The sequence below is a fragment of the Patella vulgata genome, chromosome 1 (assembly GCF_932274485.2).
Source record: "Patella vulgata chromosome 1, xgPatVulg1.2, whole genome shotgun sequence".
Taxonomy (NCBI): Eukaryota; Metazoa; Mollusca; class Gastropoda; family Patellidae; genus Patella; species Patella vulgata.
Genome location: NC_065879.2, coordinates 69,645,216 through 69,667,329, shown reverse-complemented (window position 1 = coordinate 69,667,329; position 22,114 = coordinate 69,645,216). Strand labels below are relative to the sequence as shown.

The 22,114-nt window shown below is 35.2% G+C and overlaps 2 protein-coding genes across 5 annotated transcripts; both read right to left on the bottom strand.

Moving 5' to 3' along the window:
* Positions 1–256: 256 nt before the first annotated feature.
* Positions 257–10,309, bottom strand: LOC126808466 (glucocorticoid modulatory element-binding protein 1). Of its 4 annotated transcripts, none has more exons than XM_050533181.2 (9): positions 10,202–10,309; positions 8,533–8,741; positions 7,767–7,942; positions 6,911–7,126; positions 5,657–5,997; positions 4,658–4,807; positions 3,913–4,035; positions 2,895–3,565; positions 257–2,567 (listed from the first exon to the last, which is right to left on the bottom strand). In XM_050533181.2, exons 2-9 carry the CDS (start codon positions 8,692–8,694, stop codon positions 1,944–1,946), a joined length of 2,463 nt encoding a protein of 820 aa, XP_050389138.2. In that variant the 5' UTR covers positions 8,695–8,741; positions 10,202–10,309; the 3' UTR covers positions 257–1,943. The 4 variants fall into 4 exon arrangements, with proteins under 4 accessions (XP_050389138.2, XP_050389139.2, XP_050389140.2 ...); XM_050533182.2 differs by lacking the exon at positions 10,202–10,309 and adding an exon at positions 10,030–10,096; XM_050533183.2 differs by lacking the exon at positions 10,202–10,309 and adding an exon at positions 10,006–10,048.
* Positions 10,310–15,176: 4,867 nt separating this feature from the next.
* Positions 15,177–22,114, bottom strand: LOC126819622 (mediator of RNA polymerase II transcription subunit 23). The gene is made up of 2 exons (XM_050547752.2): positions 22,031–22,114; positions 15,177–20,940 (listed from the first exon to the last, which is right to left on the bottom strand). The coding sequence occupies exon 2, from the start codon at positions 20,886–20,888 to the stop codon at positions 16,860–16,862; it is 4,029 nt and encodes a 1,342-aa protein (XP_050403709.1). The 5' UTR covers positions 20,889–20,940; positions 22,031–22,114; the 3' UTR covers positions 15,177–16,859.

Below are 22,114 nucleotides of genomic sequence, written 5' to 3'. Positions count from 1 at the left end.
ACAAAATGTGTAGAAGTTTTATTTACAAAACAATTATTTACATAATACATATATACACAATTGTTATATAGGTATGCATTAATTAAAAACTACAATACAATTTCTTGACCTAACCCTGCTGCAAATATCTTTTTGAATGTATCAGTTCAAATGTATATTAGCTCTATTGATTTATGAAATTATACATATCAAATTACAGTAATATGTTATTGGTTACTTTATCTAAATATACAAGACTGATCTTGACACCCCCCCCCCCCCCCAAAAAAACATGCCCCTTCTCTTACATGTAAAATGTACCTCTGGTGCAATTACCCCACAAAGCAATTTTGAAACATATTCCAATAAACCCAAATGGTAATAAACTTTCAATCAACATTAATTTTGCTGAATACTCAATTATCAAAACAAATAATTACGGGGTAGTTCTATAAGCCAGCTTATATTGTCAAACATAACAGTGTCAAAAACAATTGAAATTCTCTTTCACAAAATAATATATGAATTAAAGAATAAATATTATAAAGTTGAAAATATTATAAGCCTGCTTATAAATACATCTTTACAATACTCTCTGTTGTCAAGGTATAGATACTCATCTAAGACTATGAGTTGTTTGTCTAATATCAAACAGACTTTTCATAGGACTGTACATAAGTTGTACCTTAATCCCACAAACTGAAATATTCTAAGAAAGCAGCCAAAATTTGTATTAGAACTTTGACAATTGCCAGTAAAAAGTCTGTATATTTTGTGATCTGTATCCCTATCAGTCCCTATCAGAATGTTGATTGGAATACAGTCACTGATGAGTGCACACAATATAATCACGAAGGCTATTTTGACTGTACTGTATTCATATGGTATCTACCACAACTTGTAGATCCAACAGCAAAATATGAAAACATAATACAATATGGATTATGTACAATATACTACATTATAGCATTAACAAAGTTATATTAGAAATTTGAATGGAAAAGTATGCAAAAAATGTTATTCAAATTTTCATTAAAGTAAATTATAATAAATGAAACTTATAAAAAATATTAATTTCTTTCTCTTAAAGGTTCTTGGATGTTATGAAAATTATTTCTCTTAAAGGCTCTTGGGTGTTATGAAATTTATTCAACACAAAAAATATATTTTGTACTAAACATTTTTGGCTCCAGGACATAATATCAAAGGGCCAGTACCAGACTTTACAGGACACCATAAATAATCGTGGGTATAAGTATGAAAATCGAATGACTATTTTTTTTGTCTAAAATTAAAAATAGTCGATCAGATATGATAGATACATTTGCTTAATGGGTTACATAACTCATTTAATTAGGCATTCCATTGTTGTTGAATTTAAGAATAGTAATAATAGTACACACAAACAACTGGTTGGGTTGGTTTAAATGCAAACCAAACAGAATGGTATTGCAGGATGGTATCATTTACTTACAGTTTATTCAAATTTGTCGATACATGCATATCAAAAACTCAGATATTAGAATATGTCATACACATGTATAAAAAAATTTTTTTAAACATACATTATGCAAGAAGCTAAAGCTGCCTATTGCAGGTTTTTCTTTAGGCCTGAAATTTTATCTAAATTATTAATTAGACATTAATTAACTTATCCAGAACATAATCAACTCTTGATGTCATCGCTAGCCTGCGATTTTAAGCAGATTGGAATACATTCTTTTAAAAATAATTAAACATAAAAATGGATAATCGAGACTTTTATCGTACCAAGTAATGATGATCACTAATGATGATCGAGGCTAGCCTAAAATTCAAAAGCTAATATCTCGGTTCAGAGTGGAGCAATTTTATTGAAATTTTCAGCATATTCTATTTACGTTATCTATTTTTAAACTATTATAGCGAGAACTGTCAACTCTTTATCTAATCTCCCATAATGCCCCTTTAAGTAAAGGCATCAATTACAAATCATCTTTTACTTTTGCAACTCGTTTCCTCATAGATCTACGTGAGCCAACAATATCGGTAAATAAATCATCTCCAAATAGGGGTGAAACACATCTCTTGGAATCCCCTTCCTCACTTGTTTCACCAAGGCTTTTCTCTGACAGTTTCCGTACTTTAATAATTGGTCCAGTTTCAGAAACTGGCTCGGAAGGGAAAATATTTTGGGGTGTTTTTCTTTCTAATTCATCCATTATGTTATCATTTGATTGGTCCTCGCTTTGTTTTTTATCAACTTTCTCTTCAGTATTGTTTGAATCCTTGTTACCATCAGCTTTTATAACATTTTCTAACTTATTTTCTGTCGTAATTTCTGATTGGTTAGCTTTGTCAGCAATGTCACTTGATTGGCTATTGATAGCACTAATTTCTTCATCTTTTGATTGAGCTGGAGGCACTGGGATAGAAGCTGTCTGATTGGTTACTGGTGATGTAGTTGAATCCTCTGATTGGTCACAAACCGTGACGGTCTCTGCTGAAGAGTTTGTTTCGGAGTTGTTACTGAAGGTAATGTACTCGGATGTTCCATTGGATTTTACCCATAATACTGTTCGAACATTTGGATTTGGTGGAGATTGATCCTGGAAAGAGACAAGTCTTGTTGGTCAAAAAATCTGAATGGAATAAGATGTCATGAACAATAATTGTGTATAATATGTAGATGCCAAAAACAGTGCAAATAATTATACATACCTCACAGCAAATTTTGAAATAAAATCAAATAATCTGCACTTTGAGAATCTTCAGTATTATAACAGTCATAATGGTTATCTAATAACTGTTCACTTAATCCCAATTTTGATAAGGATTCATCCTTATTCCTAGTCAAGTTATCCCAGCAAGTTTGAACATTTTTTTTCTCATAAACTACGGCAGAGCATGGAAAGTAAAATAAAAATTTCACTCACCTTTTTAACTATGGTACTTGTGCTACTAATAGAGCTCTCATTAATTATTGATATATTATTGGTATCAATAGCTTGCATATCATCATCAGCATGGTCACCATGTTCATCATCTCCAGCTGATTGTAATATCTGTTCAGCCATCTGCTGTCCATTTGCGACAACATTTTGAATATCTTCCAAGGCAGTAACATCACTATTGTTGTTAGTTGCATTGGGCGATTTCACTTCCTCTTGTTGCATTGATGTGACGCTGACAATTTTAGGAAGTGTGGACGTATCATCTTCCACTTTTGATTCTACCTCAGCAGCGGCTGCTGTGTCAGACACTTTTTCTAATTTAATAGTCGAGACATTTGCTGGAGAAGTCACCAATACATCAAGAACCTCTTCGCTACCATTGTCCGTAGAAAATTTTAGACGCTTTGTTGACGGTCCTGCTACTTCACTTGGAGAATGCACAGTTAGCCTTTTGTTGCTAGGCAAGGTAGAATTCTGCTGAGGAGAACTGCTGGCAAAGTGTACCGACACCTCTTCATCACTATCATCAGACTCCATTTTGGTCTGTGTTGCTGCTTTTGGAGTGTTCAGATTTAAGATTGCCTTAAATTCATCAGACTTCAGCTTCAACATTCTTTTTCGATTTTCATACTGTGATACTTTCTGTTTTAATTCTAAAATAATTACAGACAACATTTTTAATAGACAAGCTCACTGCAGGAAAAATCCATCATAATACAAAGACAGAAAATATAACAATAAATTCATATTTTACTCCATCTGAATATGTATGCTTCTTTACTAATTTTTGGTAGCCAAAAGTCACTGATTTTCAATTACATTTTTCAGATAAAATCTAATTTTTCACAGCTAAATCCACGCTAAAATTTACTCAAATTTAATATTCAAAATTTAATTAAGAAATCAAAAGCAAAATATCAATAGTAGTTGTAGATAATATCCCAACTTCGATTGAATACAATCAAAAAGAGGCTTATCAAAACATTATAATGAATGTTACCTTCCATTTCTTGATCAAGTTTCTCATAATGATTATCCATATCTTGTTTACATGAAGCTAACATGTGTTGTAGATTATTAGATAATCCCATCTCTCTCACAATACAACTTAATTCATGGGCATCTACAAAATAATACAAATAATGTATATTTCACAGTTACTCAATTGATGTAATTTGTTAGTCACCTGCCCCTGAAGATTGTACAAAGATTTATGCGAAAAGGTAAATTAAGCACATCCTTTTTGTTGGCGGTTTATAAAAGATCAAGTAAATAATTATACATAACATTATATACAATAACAGGTAGTGTAAAATGGCCATTAAACGGTGCAAAAAAACCATACTTATATAAAAATGACGTCCTATCATATGCCAGTCAGCAGTACAATCAAGATAGTCATATCACTGAAAAGTTAGCATAACTGTATTCAATTACACAGATATATTTTCTATAGTACTAATAGTAGTAAGTATAAAACTATAACAATCAATAAAGCATGATCAGATCAATCACAAATAATATGCTCTTAAATCCCCAACATCCCAGAATAAAAGTTATCAAGTTACAAGATCATACACAATCAAAAGAACTTTCATCTCGAAAAAAAAATCATCGCATTAAGAAATTATTCAAATCAGCCTTAGACAAATTTAGTAATAATAATTCTATCTTTTTGGTAACATTTGATATGATATATCTGGCACAGCCATTATAAGTATAAGTATATTACATGTATTACATACCTTCTTGTCGTACATTATGAAGAACGAAATCAGTTTGAAGTGTATTAATATGATCTTTGATAACATCAAAACATTTAGCTATTAATCCGAGTTTCACCACACCTCTCCAAAATACCTGATTATCAGTTATACCAAAACTAGAATTAGATCCTGGAAACAAAACATAAAAAATTCATTACTTTACAAGAAATATCATGATTAGGGTACTTTGGAAAATATTCCACTAAATTTCCTGTAAAAGGAGAAATGGAGTGACATAAATATGATGGAATGGGGTTTAACATCTCATCAACCCATTACCTTGATCATTTTAGGACTAACATATGGTCATTTTTATTTCACTGGTTACGTGTACAGCATGACGGCAAGAATTTTGCATAGACAAATTCCAACTGCCAAGGTGCTTTTAAGTGCACGTCATATAATGACCCTTGATAATTAAGAAACAGGCTTGAAAATTTCTGCTCTGAGGATTCATTTCTGCCCATGCTGAGATTCAACCCATGGACATCCTAGGCAAGAGTCAATGAAATTAATGTCAACAGAGGTTGACATAAATGTGTACTGAAATAAAAGTGAATGGTGATAGGTCTTATTTAATGACAGCATTAATTTCATGTTTTCTAGTATCAGAAACTGACACGGATACAATTAGCTGAATTTGTCTGAAGATGTCTCATTCCTTGAATTACAACATTGTAATGATATTTGTTTATTTGCAAATTGACATTAGGCCTATATATTTTCTTTACAACTATCTGGTAGCAGTCTTTTTAAAAATAAATATACAGGCTAAACACATCTTAAACCGTTCAAGATATCTGTATAAAACTTGTACACAGATCTACCTATTATGGTAGTTGTGCCTTTCAATAATTTGTAATTTCTCAGATTTAATCATTTTTGCGTTTCTTTTGGTATACTAACTAGATTAGGATGCGGGATGTTGATTACCAAGCTTTGTTTTGTTTTGTAAATAAACTCTTTTGTTTATACTACCTTGTGTTATGGTGGTAGGAATCGGTCTCTTCAGTAATTCATTAAGGACATCAATATCAGGCTTTTCATCAATACTTTCATCCGATTCATTTTCATTTTCATTTTCATTCTCATTCTCAATTTCATTTTCTATATAAGGTCTGGCATCCGGTTTACTAAACTCTGGACGTCTATCGGTTTCTAGGAATCTCACGTTTGAGATGTCACCTGAGGTGTTAATGAAATGTTCAGGTGGTTGAGCTTTGGTGCGGAACAGGTTCACAGGCAGACGGGCTACACAACGTCCTGTACAAAATTCTTTATGTCTGTAGAAATCAAGTTGCTTGTTTTCAATGAATTTTCTGTGGAAAAATAAGACAGTAAATCAAGTTGCTTGTTTTCAATGAATTTTCTGTAGAAAAATAATACAGTAAAGGGAAATAGTCACTCTGCATTGGGGAATACACATGTACAACACTTAACTCATAACATATTGGTAGTGATGTCCTGATTATCAATTACACCATCGGTAATTGGCATCAGCTGATAATCAGTCATTTGACGCTACTGAGTCACCAATATCTGTTCAAAAAGACTCAGTAAATACCATTCCAGTTGTGAACAAATCATTCTCTCTTGCTTGGCGTATTTTTTTAGTTGCCATGTATGTGACTTTTTAGACATAATACAAGACTCGACTCCCAGATAGAGACAGTAAAAAGGAAAGAGTAAACAATACAAAACCCTTACTGCTCTACTTTAGCGTTTTAATCCTTCACAGGTTCTGATAAAAATTTACTTCATTAATTAATTAATAACACAACAAAATAATAAGTTCCCAATAGATTAGATGGTTCTATTTTAATCTCTATTATTTTATAGATATAGTGGGATTATGTTGATCACTTGATTGAGAAAGATGAGAAGCTATCATACAATAGACATTATGTACTTTTAACTCTGTAGGAAGCATGGCCCATTTATTCCTTCAAACACTGTGTTCGACTCCAGAGAAAAAATAGTACCCTGCATTTCCCGACTGACAATGACATGTAGATCAATTATCATGACATTCGAGGCATTTTAATGAGTAATATTTTTATATAACGGTAATTGTATTTGTATTGGCTGATGTTTTTCGCTGTCGACATCTAAAACCGATGGTAACCATATCGGCATATCACTACATATTGGTATTTATTGATCTTAGATTTCAGAATATTGGTATTTATTGATCTTAGATTTCAGAATAAATTTTTTTAGATCAAACACTACCTTATCTTAACTCCATGAATTCTAACAGCATTTTTCCAATCTTTCAATCTCTCTTTATCTCCCATGATCATAAACATTTTAGGTGTAATAAACTGGTTATTATATTTGATACATTCTCTGTGAATACCAGGACAATAAAACTTCTCTTTATGTAGTTCAGCTTCCAAAGTTCCACATGTAACCATTATTATTTCTTTATCCAGCTTTTTTACTAATCTACAAAAAATGTCAAAATTACATTACATGTTAGACTTTTAGAAGATCTGTGAATAAAACAGGTCCCCTGAAATCTGCATTTTGTACAAATCAAGATACTTTTTTCCTTGATAATTCAATCTGTAGCATATCATATTGATATTTCCAAGAAAAATAATTAAATATCAATAAACTGGTTAGGCAGACGGTATCCACAGATACAATAATTTTGCATTGATAGATTAACCTATAATATCTACATAATAGACTTTTTAAATATCTCCTTTAAAAGTTAATACTTTAATATATTTACTTCTGTTACTTATTTCCAAATGCAGTTTGATAGTTGCAATTGACTATGAAATGTAGTGACAGCAACAGAGCCTGCAACCGATTACAGAACGGTCCAATCATGCAATTACATCACCAGATTATTCTTTGAATATGACTATGCATTTTTAAATGATACCCTGGAATGTTCTGTGTGGCAGAACCTGAACATAAGAAAGTTTCTAGTAAGTGTATTCAAGGTGCTACACCCCAAGGTGTTTGTATCAGATTACAGATCAGGGGGGAGGGGGGGGACACATGCCTGCATAGGGCAGTCACCACCAATTCATTAAGGCAGTACCATGAAAACAACCCAAAAAATCATGCTTACTTGGATTTGAGAGTACCAGTAGGGGCAGCAGGAAGTTCCATTTTCTTTTCATGCTCCATCCATTTAAACACACTAGGTATTACACCAGCTTTTAAACATGTACGCCCTCCAAGATTGACAATATCTGACTTCTTAAAATGATCTAAACATATGAACATGTGGAATGGTTGGTCAACCTGGAAAATAAATTGTCCAAAACAGATTCTGTTGAAGTGAACAGAAAGTACAGTAAGCAAGTGTAGCAAGAGAAATGAGTTTAACGTCCAGGACAGGTCTGGACATTTTTTATTCTTAATAATTTTAAAAAAATATAGCATAGCGTTGCCAGGCAATAATGCCCATCTGCACATTTTCAAGTCTAGTAACCGTTGTTACAAGTCTTCATGTCATGTAAACCTGAATATCTGTTTGCATGTTTTAAAATTCCTGACCAGTCCTAGTATGGTCAAGGGTTCAGTAAGGCAAGAGTTAAATTGTCTAAGACTAGCATAGATATGATAAATGTATGATTTGCAATTACACACTTTAAGTTTTAAGAGCATTCGACCACCCAATCAAGCAATCATACATCTCATTAGATATGAAACGAGGTCACTTTCAATATTCTAAGTCGGACAGGTAATAATAACTGGCAACAATGGTCAAAATTAAATTCCTAATATCTATTGTGTTTCAATAAATATAGACTGAATAAATTTTCACATGGATACTTTTGTTCAAATTTTTAGGAAGATGATTACCGTAGGTAGATTTTTAATAAACTTACTGGAAGAATTTTCTTAAGCTCTGGTCGACGTATTGCGTGCAGCCATCTTTCTTGCATTTCTCGACGCTTTGGAAATGGGAAAAAGAGGATTTGTGGTTCCATATGGTTTGTGTTGTAACATGCTGGAACACAGCATTGTACTGTTATCTTTTTTTCCGACATTGTCTCTTACTTACAAGTAGGGTACCTTTTATACAACTTGTCAAATTCTGAAGAAAAAGGATAACAATATTTTAATCTTTTGTATATCTCCCCTTTATTTTAACAATTAATCTTGCAAAACAATATTTACATGCACATACCACATAAGCCTGTACCAGTTTAACTTTGATTCCATGAATGGATCCTGGCAGAAAGCATCAACAATTTGTTTCAGTAAGCTTATATCGGATTTGTGCAAAAACTTCCCCGCTGTATGAACACACCTTTTTACCCCCCACCCCCACCAAAAAACACCAAAAAAACATGCCTGAAAAAAGCTAGTAGATATGTGTGTCCTAAATATAAAAGTTTGTTGAGATGGGCCAAGCTGCCTTCTCTTTAAAATGCATAATTTATAGAGCTGACAGTTCCCCTTATACGGTACCATACTAATAGTTTAAAAACAAAACAGAAACCATTAATGAAAGAGGAATATATTCAAAATTCCAGTCAAATTACTTTATTCTGAGCAAAGTTGTGAATATTTGAAGAATAGTGCAGTCGCAATTTTAATTGTAAACGTTGTTACGATAATAAACTAAGTCCTGACTTTATTGATTTTTAAATTGAATTATTAAATGGTGATCAACTGTCTATCACTATCAGTCCATTCAAAATTGTGACCATCTTATGTTCTCAAGTTGATTATGCGGGCTCGTCATGTGAATAAATCAAAAATTTATATAACATTTGAGGCCAAAGAAAAGATCTGCAATACGCAGATTTAGCACTTACATAAGGCATCTTTAAGATGCTTGCTACTGTTGTGTGAAATCTTTCACAAATCTTAAATTGATAGCTTTTATAATCTTTTTATTAAACAACTTGCTTGAACGATAGGCCTATAATATAGAAAGTAATATAAAATCTATTTTTCAGTGTCATGTCAAATCCTTTTATTATTATTATTATTATTATTATGGTCTAGGCCTAATAATTTTATTAATGAGAACCTGTGAGTTAAATTCTGGCTAATAGTAATAATGTCTACAGGTAAATTTATTACTATAATTGGTTACAAAATTTACATAAAGCTTATATTTGAACATAACAAAGAGGATATAGCCTTATAGCGAATCTCGATCAAAAACAAAAATATCATCGATAGATGTGTTATTTTTGTTAACTCAATGACATCGAGAGATAAAATGTAAACAAATTATTTAACACTTCCGCAGAACTAAAAAATAGTTTACGAATCAATGTAGCCTTTAGTAAAGTATGCTCTAAAATAGTAACTCGTTGGCATATTATACACCGTAACGATTTCACCGATGATCGGCCTTGTGCCAGTACCGTAACGATAGAAAAACGACCTCTTCTTCGCCATTTTTGTTTCGCGAGTGTAAGACGAGACAACGAGTCCAAAGACTTCACGAAAGTAGGTCACGTTTTGTTTGTATCGAGCGTCAAAGTTACAAATTTGTTGTACAATGTTATTATACAAGCAAAAATAGAATATACTAACCTCGACAATGTTTTTTATTCTGTATTACTTTGTTGCAACATAATCACGTTGGCGTTTCGCTAACATCCACGGAAACAAATAACTAGAACGTTATTAGCGGTGACGTCAACGTAGGACTAAGTTGATTTGAATACCCGGTGACTCAAGATCATGTTTTTCTTGTTCCTTGCCCGGCCCTCCCTCCTACACCAATCACATGGGGGTGGGGGGCACAAAGGAAAATCCCGATGAACTTTCTCGGCCAACACAGAAACCAAAATGCGTCCTCCAGGTAATATTACCCTTTATATTATTCTGATAGTTCGTTGTGAATGCTACTCCACCAAATATAATTGTATATTTTGGAATTATTTACAAATAAATTTTATTTGCGCAACTTTAACATGCTATAATTAAGAAATAAATTAAAGTTGCAGAAGTCACTTCAGACAAGGTGCGTTGGGCATTATCTAAACATTCGTCAACTTTTCTGGTTTAGCTGTGCCAGTTTCTCCTTTTCACAGATAATCGAGTAAACCTCACTCGACAAACCTCGGCAGATTCCGTTACTCTACATCTAGCCTCGGCTGTATGACGGTAAGTGATGTGAACCTACGCCTATACAATTGCGATGCGGCACTGGTTTACTTATTACTTGATAAATTCTTTTTAAAAGCGGCAAGTAATAAGTAAACCAGTGCAATTGTATAGGCGTAGGTACATATCACTTACCGGCATACAGCCGAGGCTAGATGTCGAGTAACGGAATCGCCGAGGTTTGCCGAGTGGAGTAAACCTATCATCAAAAGTTCAAGGTCGTTGTCAATTTTCCCCGCCAAACTGTAGATTAAATTTTCCAGACTAACACCTTAGCATGAAAATATCTTCCCGAAATACATCAGTTTATATTCAAGATCTTGGCCTCCAGTCTATTAATTTATTTTTTATTAGTTGATGATATGTGTCCCTTTTTGTTGGACTAGATAGGAGCAGTAGTAGAAATCAAATCTTGGTCCGACTCTGAGCTTTCCATAATTGATTGACAAGCTTAGAAATGTCAATCTCAATATCGAAGCTCCTCCCAACTTCTGATCTCCAACACTAACCTTAGCAAAAGACCATTCTGAATTAACTACGGATGAAGGCCAATTGTACTTAAAACTAATTACTGAATTAGACATAGAAGTCTTCTTGCCAACGTTAATTCACCGTACAGTGTCAGTAGCATATCATGAATGGCAATAAATATATGTTTATCCAGCGTCCTAAAGAATCCTATTATCTCTAGTCGATGACTATGAGGTCGCCCTTGCCCGAACGTCAGCAATTTGTTCGTTAACGCGATGAGGCTACAGTTTTTAGCGGATTTTCTTCATATTTGGTGTGAAGCCTTCTGGTCATCAGAGGACCAACCTGTCGTTCCAGACCCCCGCCTTTTCTGAAAACCTTGTTAATAAGATGGGATACAGTTTTTAATAGATTTTTGTTCTAATTTAGCCTTAGGTTGATGGGGTGATGAGAGGATATAATCCTATCGATAGCGTTTCCCAACCTACCATTCTGGCGATCCGGAGTTAACCCCCTTTGCGAAAACCTTGTTAGCGCAATAGAGAGACAGAGAAATGGGGTTTAATGTCCACTCAACACAAACTAGGACATTTCGGGACTAACACACGGTTCAATTTTATTTCCATAATTCGCTTGCGCGTAGGGGTCTTTAGCAGGGGGAGGAAACCGGAGAAAACCGACGAGGTTGGACACGTACAACCGCGGGGAATCGAAACCATGCCAGTTGACTCAATGACAGACTTTATGGTACAGCGCACACGACAGTGCTAACCATTCAGCCATCCAACCCCCGTTAGTGCAATAGAGACTAGCCTACAGTTTTAACAGATTTCTTTCAAATTTGGTGTGAACCATTTGGGTTATGGCGGTATGAACCCTATCGATATTCGGCAATCTGCGACTTTCAGTTCCAGGGTTACCCCCGTCCTCTTCTCCAAAAACCTTGATAACGTGATAAAACAGGCTCCGGTCTTATACAAATTTGGTGTGAAGCATTGGGGTCATGAGGGGACAGAGCGATCAAAATTCGGCGACAAATAGGTTGTTTACAAATTTGGTGTGAGAAGATTAACCCTATTGATTTACAAAATTGGTGTGAAGCATTGGAATTGGAGAGGATGAACCCTGTTGATTTTCAGTAATCTAGGACTTTCTGTTCCAGAGTTTATGTGTCCGGAAAAGTATTTTGAAGATGATAGAGATATAGATGACATGAAGAATCCTAGATTCCTATAGTATCAAATTCGGTCAACATCCACGTTTTCCTTTCTGATAAGCTGTTGTGAAAAATCAGGTGTTTGGGCGTATTTCCAAATAGCTATCTTTTCAAAATGCAAGCCCAAGATTCAATATGAATATAGAAAATTTCGGGCTTGACCACCTAATGTTATTTTCTATTGATTTCACGCCACCATATTCCTCTTTTGCTAGCTGATTCCCATAGGCAAAGGAGCTGCACCCCTTACTTTAGGACAAAAAGATTTTTAGGGCAGACGTGTAAAGTGGATTTAAAACAGTACATTTTACGTGATAAATAAACACTTACTTTACTACGGCAAATTTTTACAGTATTGACCACTATGCTTTGGGCAACATTTTCCGAGCATCAATCGTTATTTGTTTTATCAATTTTTCGGGAATGTTATTTTTTTTAAACCTTTAATTGAACTTAGTGCCACACTTCGTAAGCCACACTGCTTTTTTTTTTTCGTGAACAAAGCCCCTAAAGTCCGGTGAATGCAGTGGCAATAGCCTAATTGATTGCTTGATTACAATTTTTATACGCCCACATTGAAATGTGGATGTTAATTGCCGTCGCCCCCGTCCGTCCATCGTCCACAATTTCTTGTGAGCTCTAACGCCAAAAGTTATTATCCAATTTTTAAAAAATTGATATATGTTGTTTACATTAGTGAGATGAAGAAGCCTATTTAATTTCAATAATTTCCGTTTATTACGTCTAGAGTTATGGCCCTTGTTTCACTTTGTTGAGCCTTGTGAACGCTCTAATGCCAAAAGTTAACATCCGATCTTTGTGAAATTTATATGCAATATTTAATTTAAGTTAGTGAAACGAAATGAAATGGGGTTTAACGTCCTACTGTTCTGCTCCCATGCTGGGCTAATGAAGGCGGGCATACGCCATACAGTGTGCTATGAGGGAAATTTTGCCCGGGCAGCGGAACTATCGCCTACTCTTATATCGAATTCCAACTGCCAAGGGATCTTTTACGTGCATTACAATGTATACACGGGACCTCGGTTTTTTGTATCATCCGAAGGACTAGACAGCTGTCCTTGTCAGGCCCTTTGTCCTGCATCACTGACAAGGGGGAATCACACCGGAAAATCTGGATGAACTTTCTCGGCGAATGCAGGGATCGAACAGCCGACCTCCAGGCTAGGGAGCCAGCGTCTTACCCACTTAGCCACGTGATCCCCTAGTGAAACGAAGAAGCCTATTGAATTTCAGCAATTTCTCTTTATTACGTCTAGAGTTATGGCCCTTGTTTCACTTTATTGAACCTTGTGAACGCTCTAACGCCAAAAGTTATCACCCAGTCTTTGTGAAATGTATATACATGATTTAAATTAATGAAACTAAGAAGCCTATTGAATTTAAGCAATTTCCGTTAATTACGTCTAGAGTTATGACCCTTGTTTCACTTTATTGAACTTTGTGAATGCTCTAGATTTAAATTAGTGAAACAAAGAAGTCTATTGAATTTCAGCAATTTCCGTCAATTACTTCTAGAGTTATGGGTATGGCCCTTGTTTCACTTTGTTGCACCATGGGAACGCTCTACCGATTTGTATGAAATTTACATGTGTCATTTAAATTAGTCAAGAGAAGAATCCTATTGAATTTCAGCAATTTCTCTTTATTACTTCTAGAGTTATGGCCCTTGTTTCACTTTGTTGCACTTTTTGAACGCTCTAACTGCCGATCTGTATGAAATTTATGTGCCATTTGAATTAGTCAAGAGAAGAATCCTATTGAATTTCAGCAATTTCAGTTAACTGCCGATCTGTATGAAATTTATGTGCCATTTAAATTAGTCAAGAGAAGAATGCTATTGAATTTCAGCAATTTCCGTCAATTATTTCTACAGTTATGACCCATGTTTCACTTTGTTGCACCATGGGAACGCTCTAATGCTCTGCCGATCTGTATGAAATTTACATGTGTCATTTAAATTAGTCAAGAGAAGAATCCTATTGAATTTCAGCAATTTCAGTCAATAATTTCTAGAGTTATGACGATTGTGAACCTTGTGAATGTTTGAATGACAAAAGTGATCATGTGATCTGTATGAAATTTATATGCATTATTTAAATTAGTAAAACGAAAAAGCCTGTCAAATTTCAACAATTTCTGTAGATTACTTCCAGAGTTGAGACCCTTGTTTCAGTTTGTAGAACCTTGTGAACCCTCAAACAACAAAATTTATAATATGTGACAACCCTTGTCGACCGCTCGGACGATTTAGCTGCTGTGGGCGTATATGTTTCATTGCCTGGCAACCCCCCCAGCTCTGTTACATAAAAAAGAAATTGTAAAACAACACGTTTTATGAGAAAATTATCATGGTCATGTGTTCTATCCTTTATCGCCAGATGGTGGGATGGGGTGGGCATTCAAAGCACTAGATAATGATATAGACAACGATATCACAATCAATGCTTTGGATCAATGAAATTGAATCACAATGTCATCATATTACTTCATAATAAAAATTGATTTCAGTATATGGGGATAGAGACCATGTATTTCTGAAAAAATTTCAGACCCCCCAAAGATACATTATCTCAGGAACTTGGCAAACCCTGTCCTGCAAGAATTTCTGGATCCGCCCCTGACGCCTTTGACTCTCGCTGGCTGACTACTAAACTGTTTTTTTTTCTCGGGCATTTCATTTAAATGGTCAAAGGTAACAAACTTTTATTTATAACAATAATATAAATTGTCATATATCCATAATGTAATAACAAATTTTAATGGTGGTGATAGAATAATAAACCTTACATCAAAACTTACAATGAATGAAATACATGACTTTGATTTGAGATTGACATGGTGGGGTTGTACAAAAAGCCGATTCGGCCCCCACATGTACAAACGACTGATGTACAAAAAGTTGAATCGGTTCCCACGTGTACAAGAGACTGATTTGATCCGGACCAGTGTGATGTACGAACAGCTGATTCGATTCCCACAGTGTGATGTACATGTACAAACAGCCCATTTGATCCCCAACAGTGTGATGTACATGTTAAAACAGCTGATTCGATCCTCAACAGTGTGATGTACAATTAATGGCTAATTGTACCAGTCTCTTCCCCCCCCCCCCCTGTGAGGTATACAAAAAGATTATGTGTGAGAGAGAGAAATGAGGTCAAACGTCCACTCGACACAAACTAGGTCATTTCGGGACTAACACATGATTCAATTTTATTTCAAAAATTTGCTTGCGCATAGGGGTCTTTAGCAGTGAGTGGACTCGGAGAAAACCCACAAGGTTGGACAGGCGACCCTACTACTTGTCACGTACAACCGGGCAATCGAAACCACACCAGTTGACTCAATGACAGACCTTATGATACAGTGCACACATGCTAACCATTTGACCATCCAACCCCCCCCCCCCAAAAATGATGATGGCGACTCTCAATTCAAAATGTTGCCAAATGGACTTGACATTTGAGAATTTACTACAAATTATTTGTGAGACCAAATATATAACTATTTATCATTCTTTAATTAATGTTGTAGCCAACGTTTTTGCAATTTATTGTGTTATTTCCAAATTCAATTTTTTGGCAGGTCAATTTCAATGCCAGTACAAGTAAGCACATACTAAATTTTACATTATGTTTTGAAATTTGACAAATATACTTTTTTGAATCAGTAATAAATGATTGTGTAGCATAATTTCAGTTCGTAAAAGAAAAAATCACAATATTTTATAATATAATATCAGAAATATGAACAATCAATGTTTATTTCACATGATTGTCAGTAAAAATATATTCCACAATCCATGTATTATCTAAAAACAGATAAAACAGGAAAGTTTTCTTCGAATTACTTGATACGTTCACAGTTCATATGATCTTTACCATACATAGAATATCTGATACCATGGCCATGTTAATGACATTCAAAGTGTACTATTTGTACCAATCACAGAAATCCTTACAAATCAATGCATCTAAGAAAGAAGACTATTAATGCAACCTTTTAGATGTTACTTTACTTTTGATTAAACCAATCAGAAAACATGTAAAAATCATTGCATACCAAGCAAGGAGGCTACTGATGCCCTGTTGTTGTCCAATACTTGTGAAATTAATGTGTCATGAAAATAATGTGACCAGAAGGGAGTCAACATATAATGCATTAAAGTTAATGTGACCTGCCACAGCCTACTCTGTTATAAAATCAGTAGGTCTTGCTATTTGAACATATACAACACTATTTAACAGATAATAACACCATTGTGATGTTATCAATGACTTTAGTTATCCTATTAACAGCTATCATGTAATTAAACACTGTTGATTATTGTATAGAGAATATTAATTACAAAATCACCAATTGAGTCAATGTTCATTCAACACTTATATGAGAAATAAATCGTAATCGAAGTTGTAGGGCAGGGCGGAGATTTCTAATCACATTTTCAGTCTCTGCCTTGACGCCATCACCAACAAACATATACTTAATGTGATAGAGAAAGTCACTAATAGGGTCCATTAAATGTAACTGCTCGGAAGCTTTATCCACATTCAGTAAAATCTGATACAATTCCACAGTTAGATCAAGTAAAGAACGTGTTCTCTCGCCATGTAATCTTTGTAAGAATGGTCCAACCAAATGACACACATAAATAAATTGATCTTCTCTCTTGATCATTGGTTTGATTCTGTCTTTCAAAAATACTGGCAAGTGTGACAACTGTCCTATTCCAGCATGGTGCCATATTGCGTGACACAGACACAATAAACTGCTACAATCACGTTCCGCATATGCAGCATGGCTCTTCTTGAAATTGAGCTTCTCAAAGAAATTGGTTAATGAGCCGTTTCCGAGATTCGCAAGTTCTTGACTTTGTAATGTTTTTACTATTTGGTCGCTCAAGACTGACCACCAGCATAATTCAGGTAGCGAAGTGAGGATTAAACCAACAGCATTCATCCAAGACATTATCTCATTTCTGGGAATCTGACATGAGCTTTTTAAGCAGACATCCAGTAGTGCCGAACCAACTACTTGACTACTAACAGGAAGTGCCATCAACTCTACACAAGATACATACAGAGCATGAGCAGCCGGGTTAGGAAATTCGTTAAATCTCCAATCGCATTCTGGGAAAGGTGGTGGGGATTTTCCTGTAATTGTGTCTGATAATCTTCCAACAATCTTTAGATAATAGTCTGAATCTGGCATCCATTCAATTTCATCATGTCCTCTTTCCAAATACATCAAATATGCATCGGTTAAACACCAGTTTCTGGGTCGGATGTCGCTAAAAGCACTTGCTATCGTTTGAAGAAGTCTTCGTTTAAGAACGGGCCGATCAGCCAAAAGTTTTTCGTAGTAGTAATAAGTGTTGTACAGATATGTTATGGGCCGATCATGAAATTTGAAAAGACGACCAATTTCTTGTAAAATGTTTTCAAGTACTTTATGAACTGCAGGAGTTTCAATCAATCTGTGGATGGCTACATCAAATACTGGCAAAAACCGCAAGCAGACATTTCCAAAATAAACTGGTAAATACTGATGCTGTATGGGACTGTTCATATCCTGGATTCCCTCAAAAAAAAATTTTTCTGGATATATTCTATGGAAGTTCATGTGTTTTTCATGACAGTTTGTCGTCTGCCAGTGTTCAGGACTGTTATCTTTGACAAAGTCTTGAACTCTTTGCTTGAAGTCTTTACACTGGATAAGGATGAGCTGCGTTAAAAGAAAACGAATATTTGAATCTTTGGAATCCATATTGCGCAAGACAAGACATAATATAAGCCTGTCGATGGTAATTATGTTACATTTCCAAATCATGTCATTTACAGCTTCCACATATCTGGTGATATTTTGTGACTGCAGGGCCACTTCAACAACTAAAAAATCGACAAATGTTCGGAGATGGTTCGAGAGAGCTCTTGGTCCAAGTCTGTCTAAAACTTTGTAAGCAGTGGGAGTTACTCTGTTCTCCTCGATGAGATTCTTCCAAATGATACAGAGGAACAATGGTGGAATTCCTTGCATGGAAAAATGGGCAATGATGTCATTCTCATTAGCCATACTCTTCCACTTCTTATATTCAGTTTCCACCATTTTCCTCAGTAGATTTTTATCTTCCTTTGCGACAGGGGTTTGGTTAAAAAAATCACTCAGGCTGGTGGGGAAGCATTGGAGGGTAGCAGCCGGCCATCCCAAAGGTGTTGATTGCATAACAGACAAAAGGATGTCTTTGGCCCAATTTGTTGAAAAGCTATCTGCTCCTGTTATGTGCATGGCTCGAGCGATGGTTAAAACAAATACACGATTTAATTCTTCTGATTCTCCAGCTAAAATCCCTTTGGGTTCACTTGATAATCTTGAGAGGTGTGGCTGAACTTCTGCACTTCCTAAACTGGTGATAAGCCTTAAGGCTGTTGTCTCCACACAAAGATGGAGTTGATTTTGGTTAGCTTGCTGAATGTTGGCCATGGAATTTAAATAAGTTAATAACTGGACTCTGTAATGTATTTGTATATGGTGCATACGATAGCTGAACATTTCTAAAAGAGTATGAAGAATTCCAATGGCGTTACTGCTAAAGACGGTTGGCAGCAGCTGACTAATGAATCCTTTAATTCCAAGAGATTCAATCTCTGTGTAGACCAGCAGGCGGCTGTATGTTTTAACTAGAGCTGGTGCCAGAGCCACAGAGGATTTTGATTTTGCTAATTTAATAACCCTTGATACTATACTGTGAATCAAACTCATCTTGGCATGAACCGTTAGCGAATCCAACAAACTCATGGATAGTGGTTTGATTGGGGATGAAGCAACAACATTGCCAGGGAGTAAAGTTGTTGTTTTGTTGTTACCATAGATACTTTCCAGCAGATGACCCATGGGAACACTGAAACAATTGGTATCTGTGCTGTAAGCATTGCAGAGTAAAGCTACTTTAAAATCATTCAGCATAAGATTTTTTAATTGGAGTGTCTGTCGTAAAAACTCCATGTGGTCGTTCAGAGCAAATGGAATTGGTCTGTGCAACTTGACATGGTCTCCTTGGGCTTTCTTATTAATATGGATCCAGATGCAAGTCCCTGCAAAAGCATGTGTGCAATGAGCACTGTTGACATCTGGGATTGGAATAACTTCGGAATCGGAATACAACAAATCATACAGTTTCATAACTGGAAGAAAGTCTGCAAGTGAATTCTTTTGAATGCTACCGGAAATAAACTGCAAAAGAACCCACATAAGGTGATCCCGACCCTTCTTTAAATTTTTACCATTCAATTTCTCGTACAAAGATGTTACCATATGGGGAAAGCTCGCAAACTGAAAAAGAACAAAATATATCAGCTGACTGGAAAGATGTTGCCATAATAACTGTGCATTTTCTGCATTACCATCTTGTAAGCTGCTCTCTTCACATTTTTCAATTGCCATGACAACCTGATCAACTAGTTGGTTCTCAAGTGCTTCACAGCGTTGCTTTGTTTGTTTATTTAGGCCTAACATGTTTGATGCCATTTCTCTGGAGTACGGTTGTTGCAGAACATATCGCATTAATCCAGTTTGGGGGTCTGTCAATTCCTTCTCATATGGCAACGGACCATTTAACATAAAAGATAAAGTGTTAGTGTTCAATCTCCACACGTTATTTGTTGACACAGAATGGCCTACGACCGGTAGCAAACGGCTTCGTCCACATATAGATACCATTTGCGCTGCAAAATTAAAACTATTTATATAGTCTGATAATAATTTTCCTAATCCCCAATGTGGCCATGCAGTTGTTCCTCCACAAACCTTTGTAATTTCATTCACTGCAAAATACCCTGGAAGCAAACATGCATTCCGATCAAGAATGTACTCAATGACCTTTAAGGATTCATCAATTTGAATCAGCGCTGTCGCATGGTCCCCAGCAGATGTGTTACAGCCTTCTTTTTCCTGACATTTTTCTAAAACAATTTTCAATAAATCGCGAGCTTCTTTATAATGAACGCCACCAACGATATTGCGCAAGGTGTTAAATGTAGCTCTCCAATGTAGCTGATCTTTGAATGTTAACCCTTCATATGCTAAAAGATGATCGCTGACAGGTTTTGCGGATATTGTGTTATTTTCGACAAGAGATTCAAGAACATTACATAAAAAATACAGTCTGCTTTTGTTTTGCTGTTGGAAAAGACACTTGACAAAGGTTTGAAGAACTTGGTCGTGGGATTCAGGTGCCAAAGATTGTAAAACGGCTTTGATTTTCTTGGCTTCTGCTTCAATCTTCTCTTTTTTGGTCATTGGTGGGTGAAGAACATCATTACTAAATGATTCCTCCATAGGTTTTTTCAAGATGTCTTCCACAGATTCTACAACCGCATCATGAACAGACCTTGGAACATCCATTTTGATGGGTTGTCTTTTGTAGAAAATGACCCAGTGGAATTAATATACGTACCTGTTAAAAAAAAGAAGAAAAAAAGGGAAATATGAGTAAGTATATTTTAGGGTTATAATTATAACTTACAGCAGCATAAGCAGTTTGGAGATCTTCGGAAGTTGGTAAAAAAGTATATTTCGATTTGCCCATAGGCTGGAGGCTTATATAATATTGCCATGTACTCGTGCAAAATACTTTTCTCTGCAGTAACAGCCAGTATGCCAACACTTAGACTTTTGGTAATCAATATGTCAATCATGGTTATCTTAATATATAGAATTTTTTACATTTATTTTCTTGGTGAATGTGAAGTACCATGCAAAAAAGGAACAAAATGTTACATTGATTTAAGGCATGAGTGAGCATCTAATCTAAACCAATCAGGGACTTTTGATAATAATAATAAAGAAAAGTGCAAATTACTATTATGCACCAAGGTTATTATGGCTTAGGGAATGCTGTCATATATAAGACTAAAGATAAGTACCTGGAAAACTCGCAGGTGGTCACAATATATTGTCGTAAAAATATTGCTACCTCAGTATGACTTTGGAATTTGTGGCACAAAACAAACCAGTTTCCCTGATTATTTATACTATACACAATTTTAACATTCGTGTCTGTAGTATTATAGATGATAAAGATCCCTTCACTATTATTATGGATTTTAATAGCTAAGGACTGAAACATGCATAATGCTCTAGGCTCTATTGCCATTGAACAAAATTACAATTTTCATGCAATTTTTTAGCCCATCACTGGCATCTGAATCTGATTTTATCTTTTACAGTTTACAGTAGGCCTATAGTTCTAAAACAAATTGGCTTTACACATTCTGTCGAATTTCAATTACTCGTAATTACTTGTACATATCTAAATGTGACTGTGATTTAATGAAAACAAAGACAGGTGTCAGGAAGCATTTCATGAAGTATTCTACTAGTACCGGTACAAATCTGGGCTTTTTCTTCCTTTGTTTACACTTTGGCCGGCTTTTTCCGTCGCTAACTGCAACAGACTGGAGGGCAAAATCGAGCAATGTCATTGGTTTTAAAATGATTTTTGGTTTTAAACACACTTCTTACGATACTTTACTTCTAAAACTCACCTATCAGTAAGGTAAATAATGTTAAATTTACAGATTATTATTCAAACTCCAAAAATATATGGAGGCTGCCATCTTGGTCACGTG

Excerpts from the sequence above, each read along its gene's own strand:
- LOC126808466 (XM_050533181.2), bottom strand. The coding sequence starts at position 8,694 with ATGTCGGAAAAAAAGATAACAGTACAATGCTGTGTTCCAGCATGTTAC. Across the intron at positions 4,808-5,656 it reads TCCTACCACCATAACACAAG|GATCTAATTCTAGTTTTGGT; the intron begins GTAGTATAAACA and ends TTTTGTTTCCAG. Across the intron at positions 3,566-3,912 it reads ACTTGATCAAGAAATGGAAG|AATTAAAACAGAAAGTATCA; the intron begins GTAACATTCATT and ends TAATTATTTTAG.
- LOC126819622 (XM_050547752.2), bottom strand. The coding sequence starts at position 20,888 with ATGGATGTTCCAAGGTCTGTTCATGATGCGGTTGTAGAATCTGTGGAA.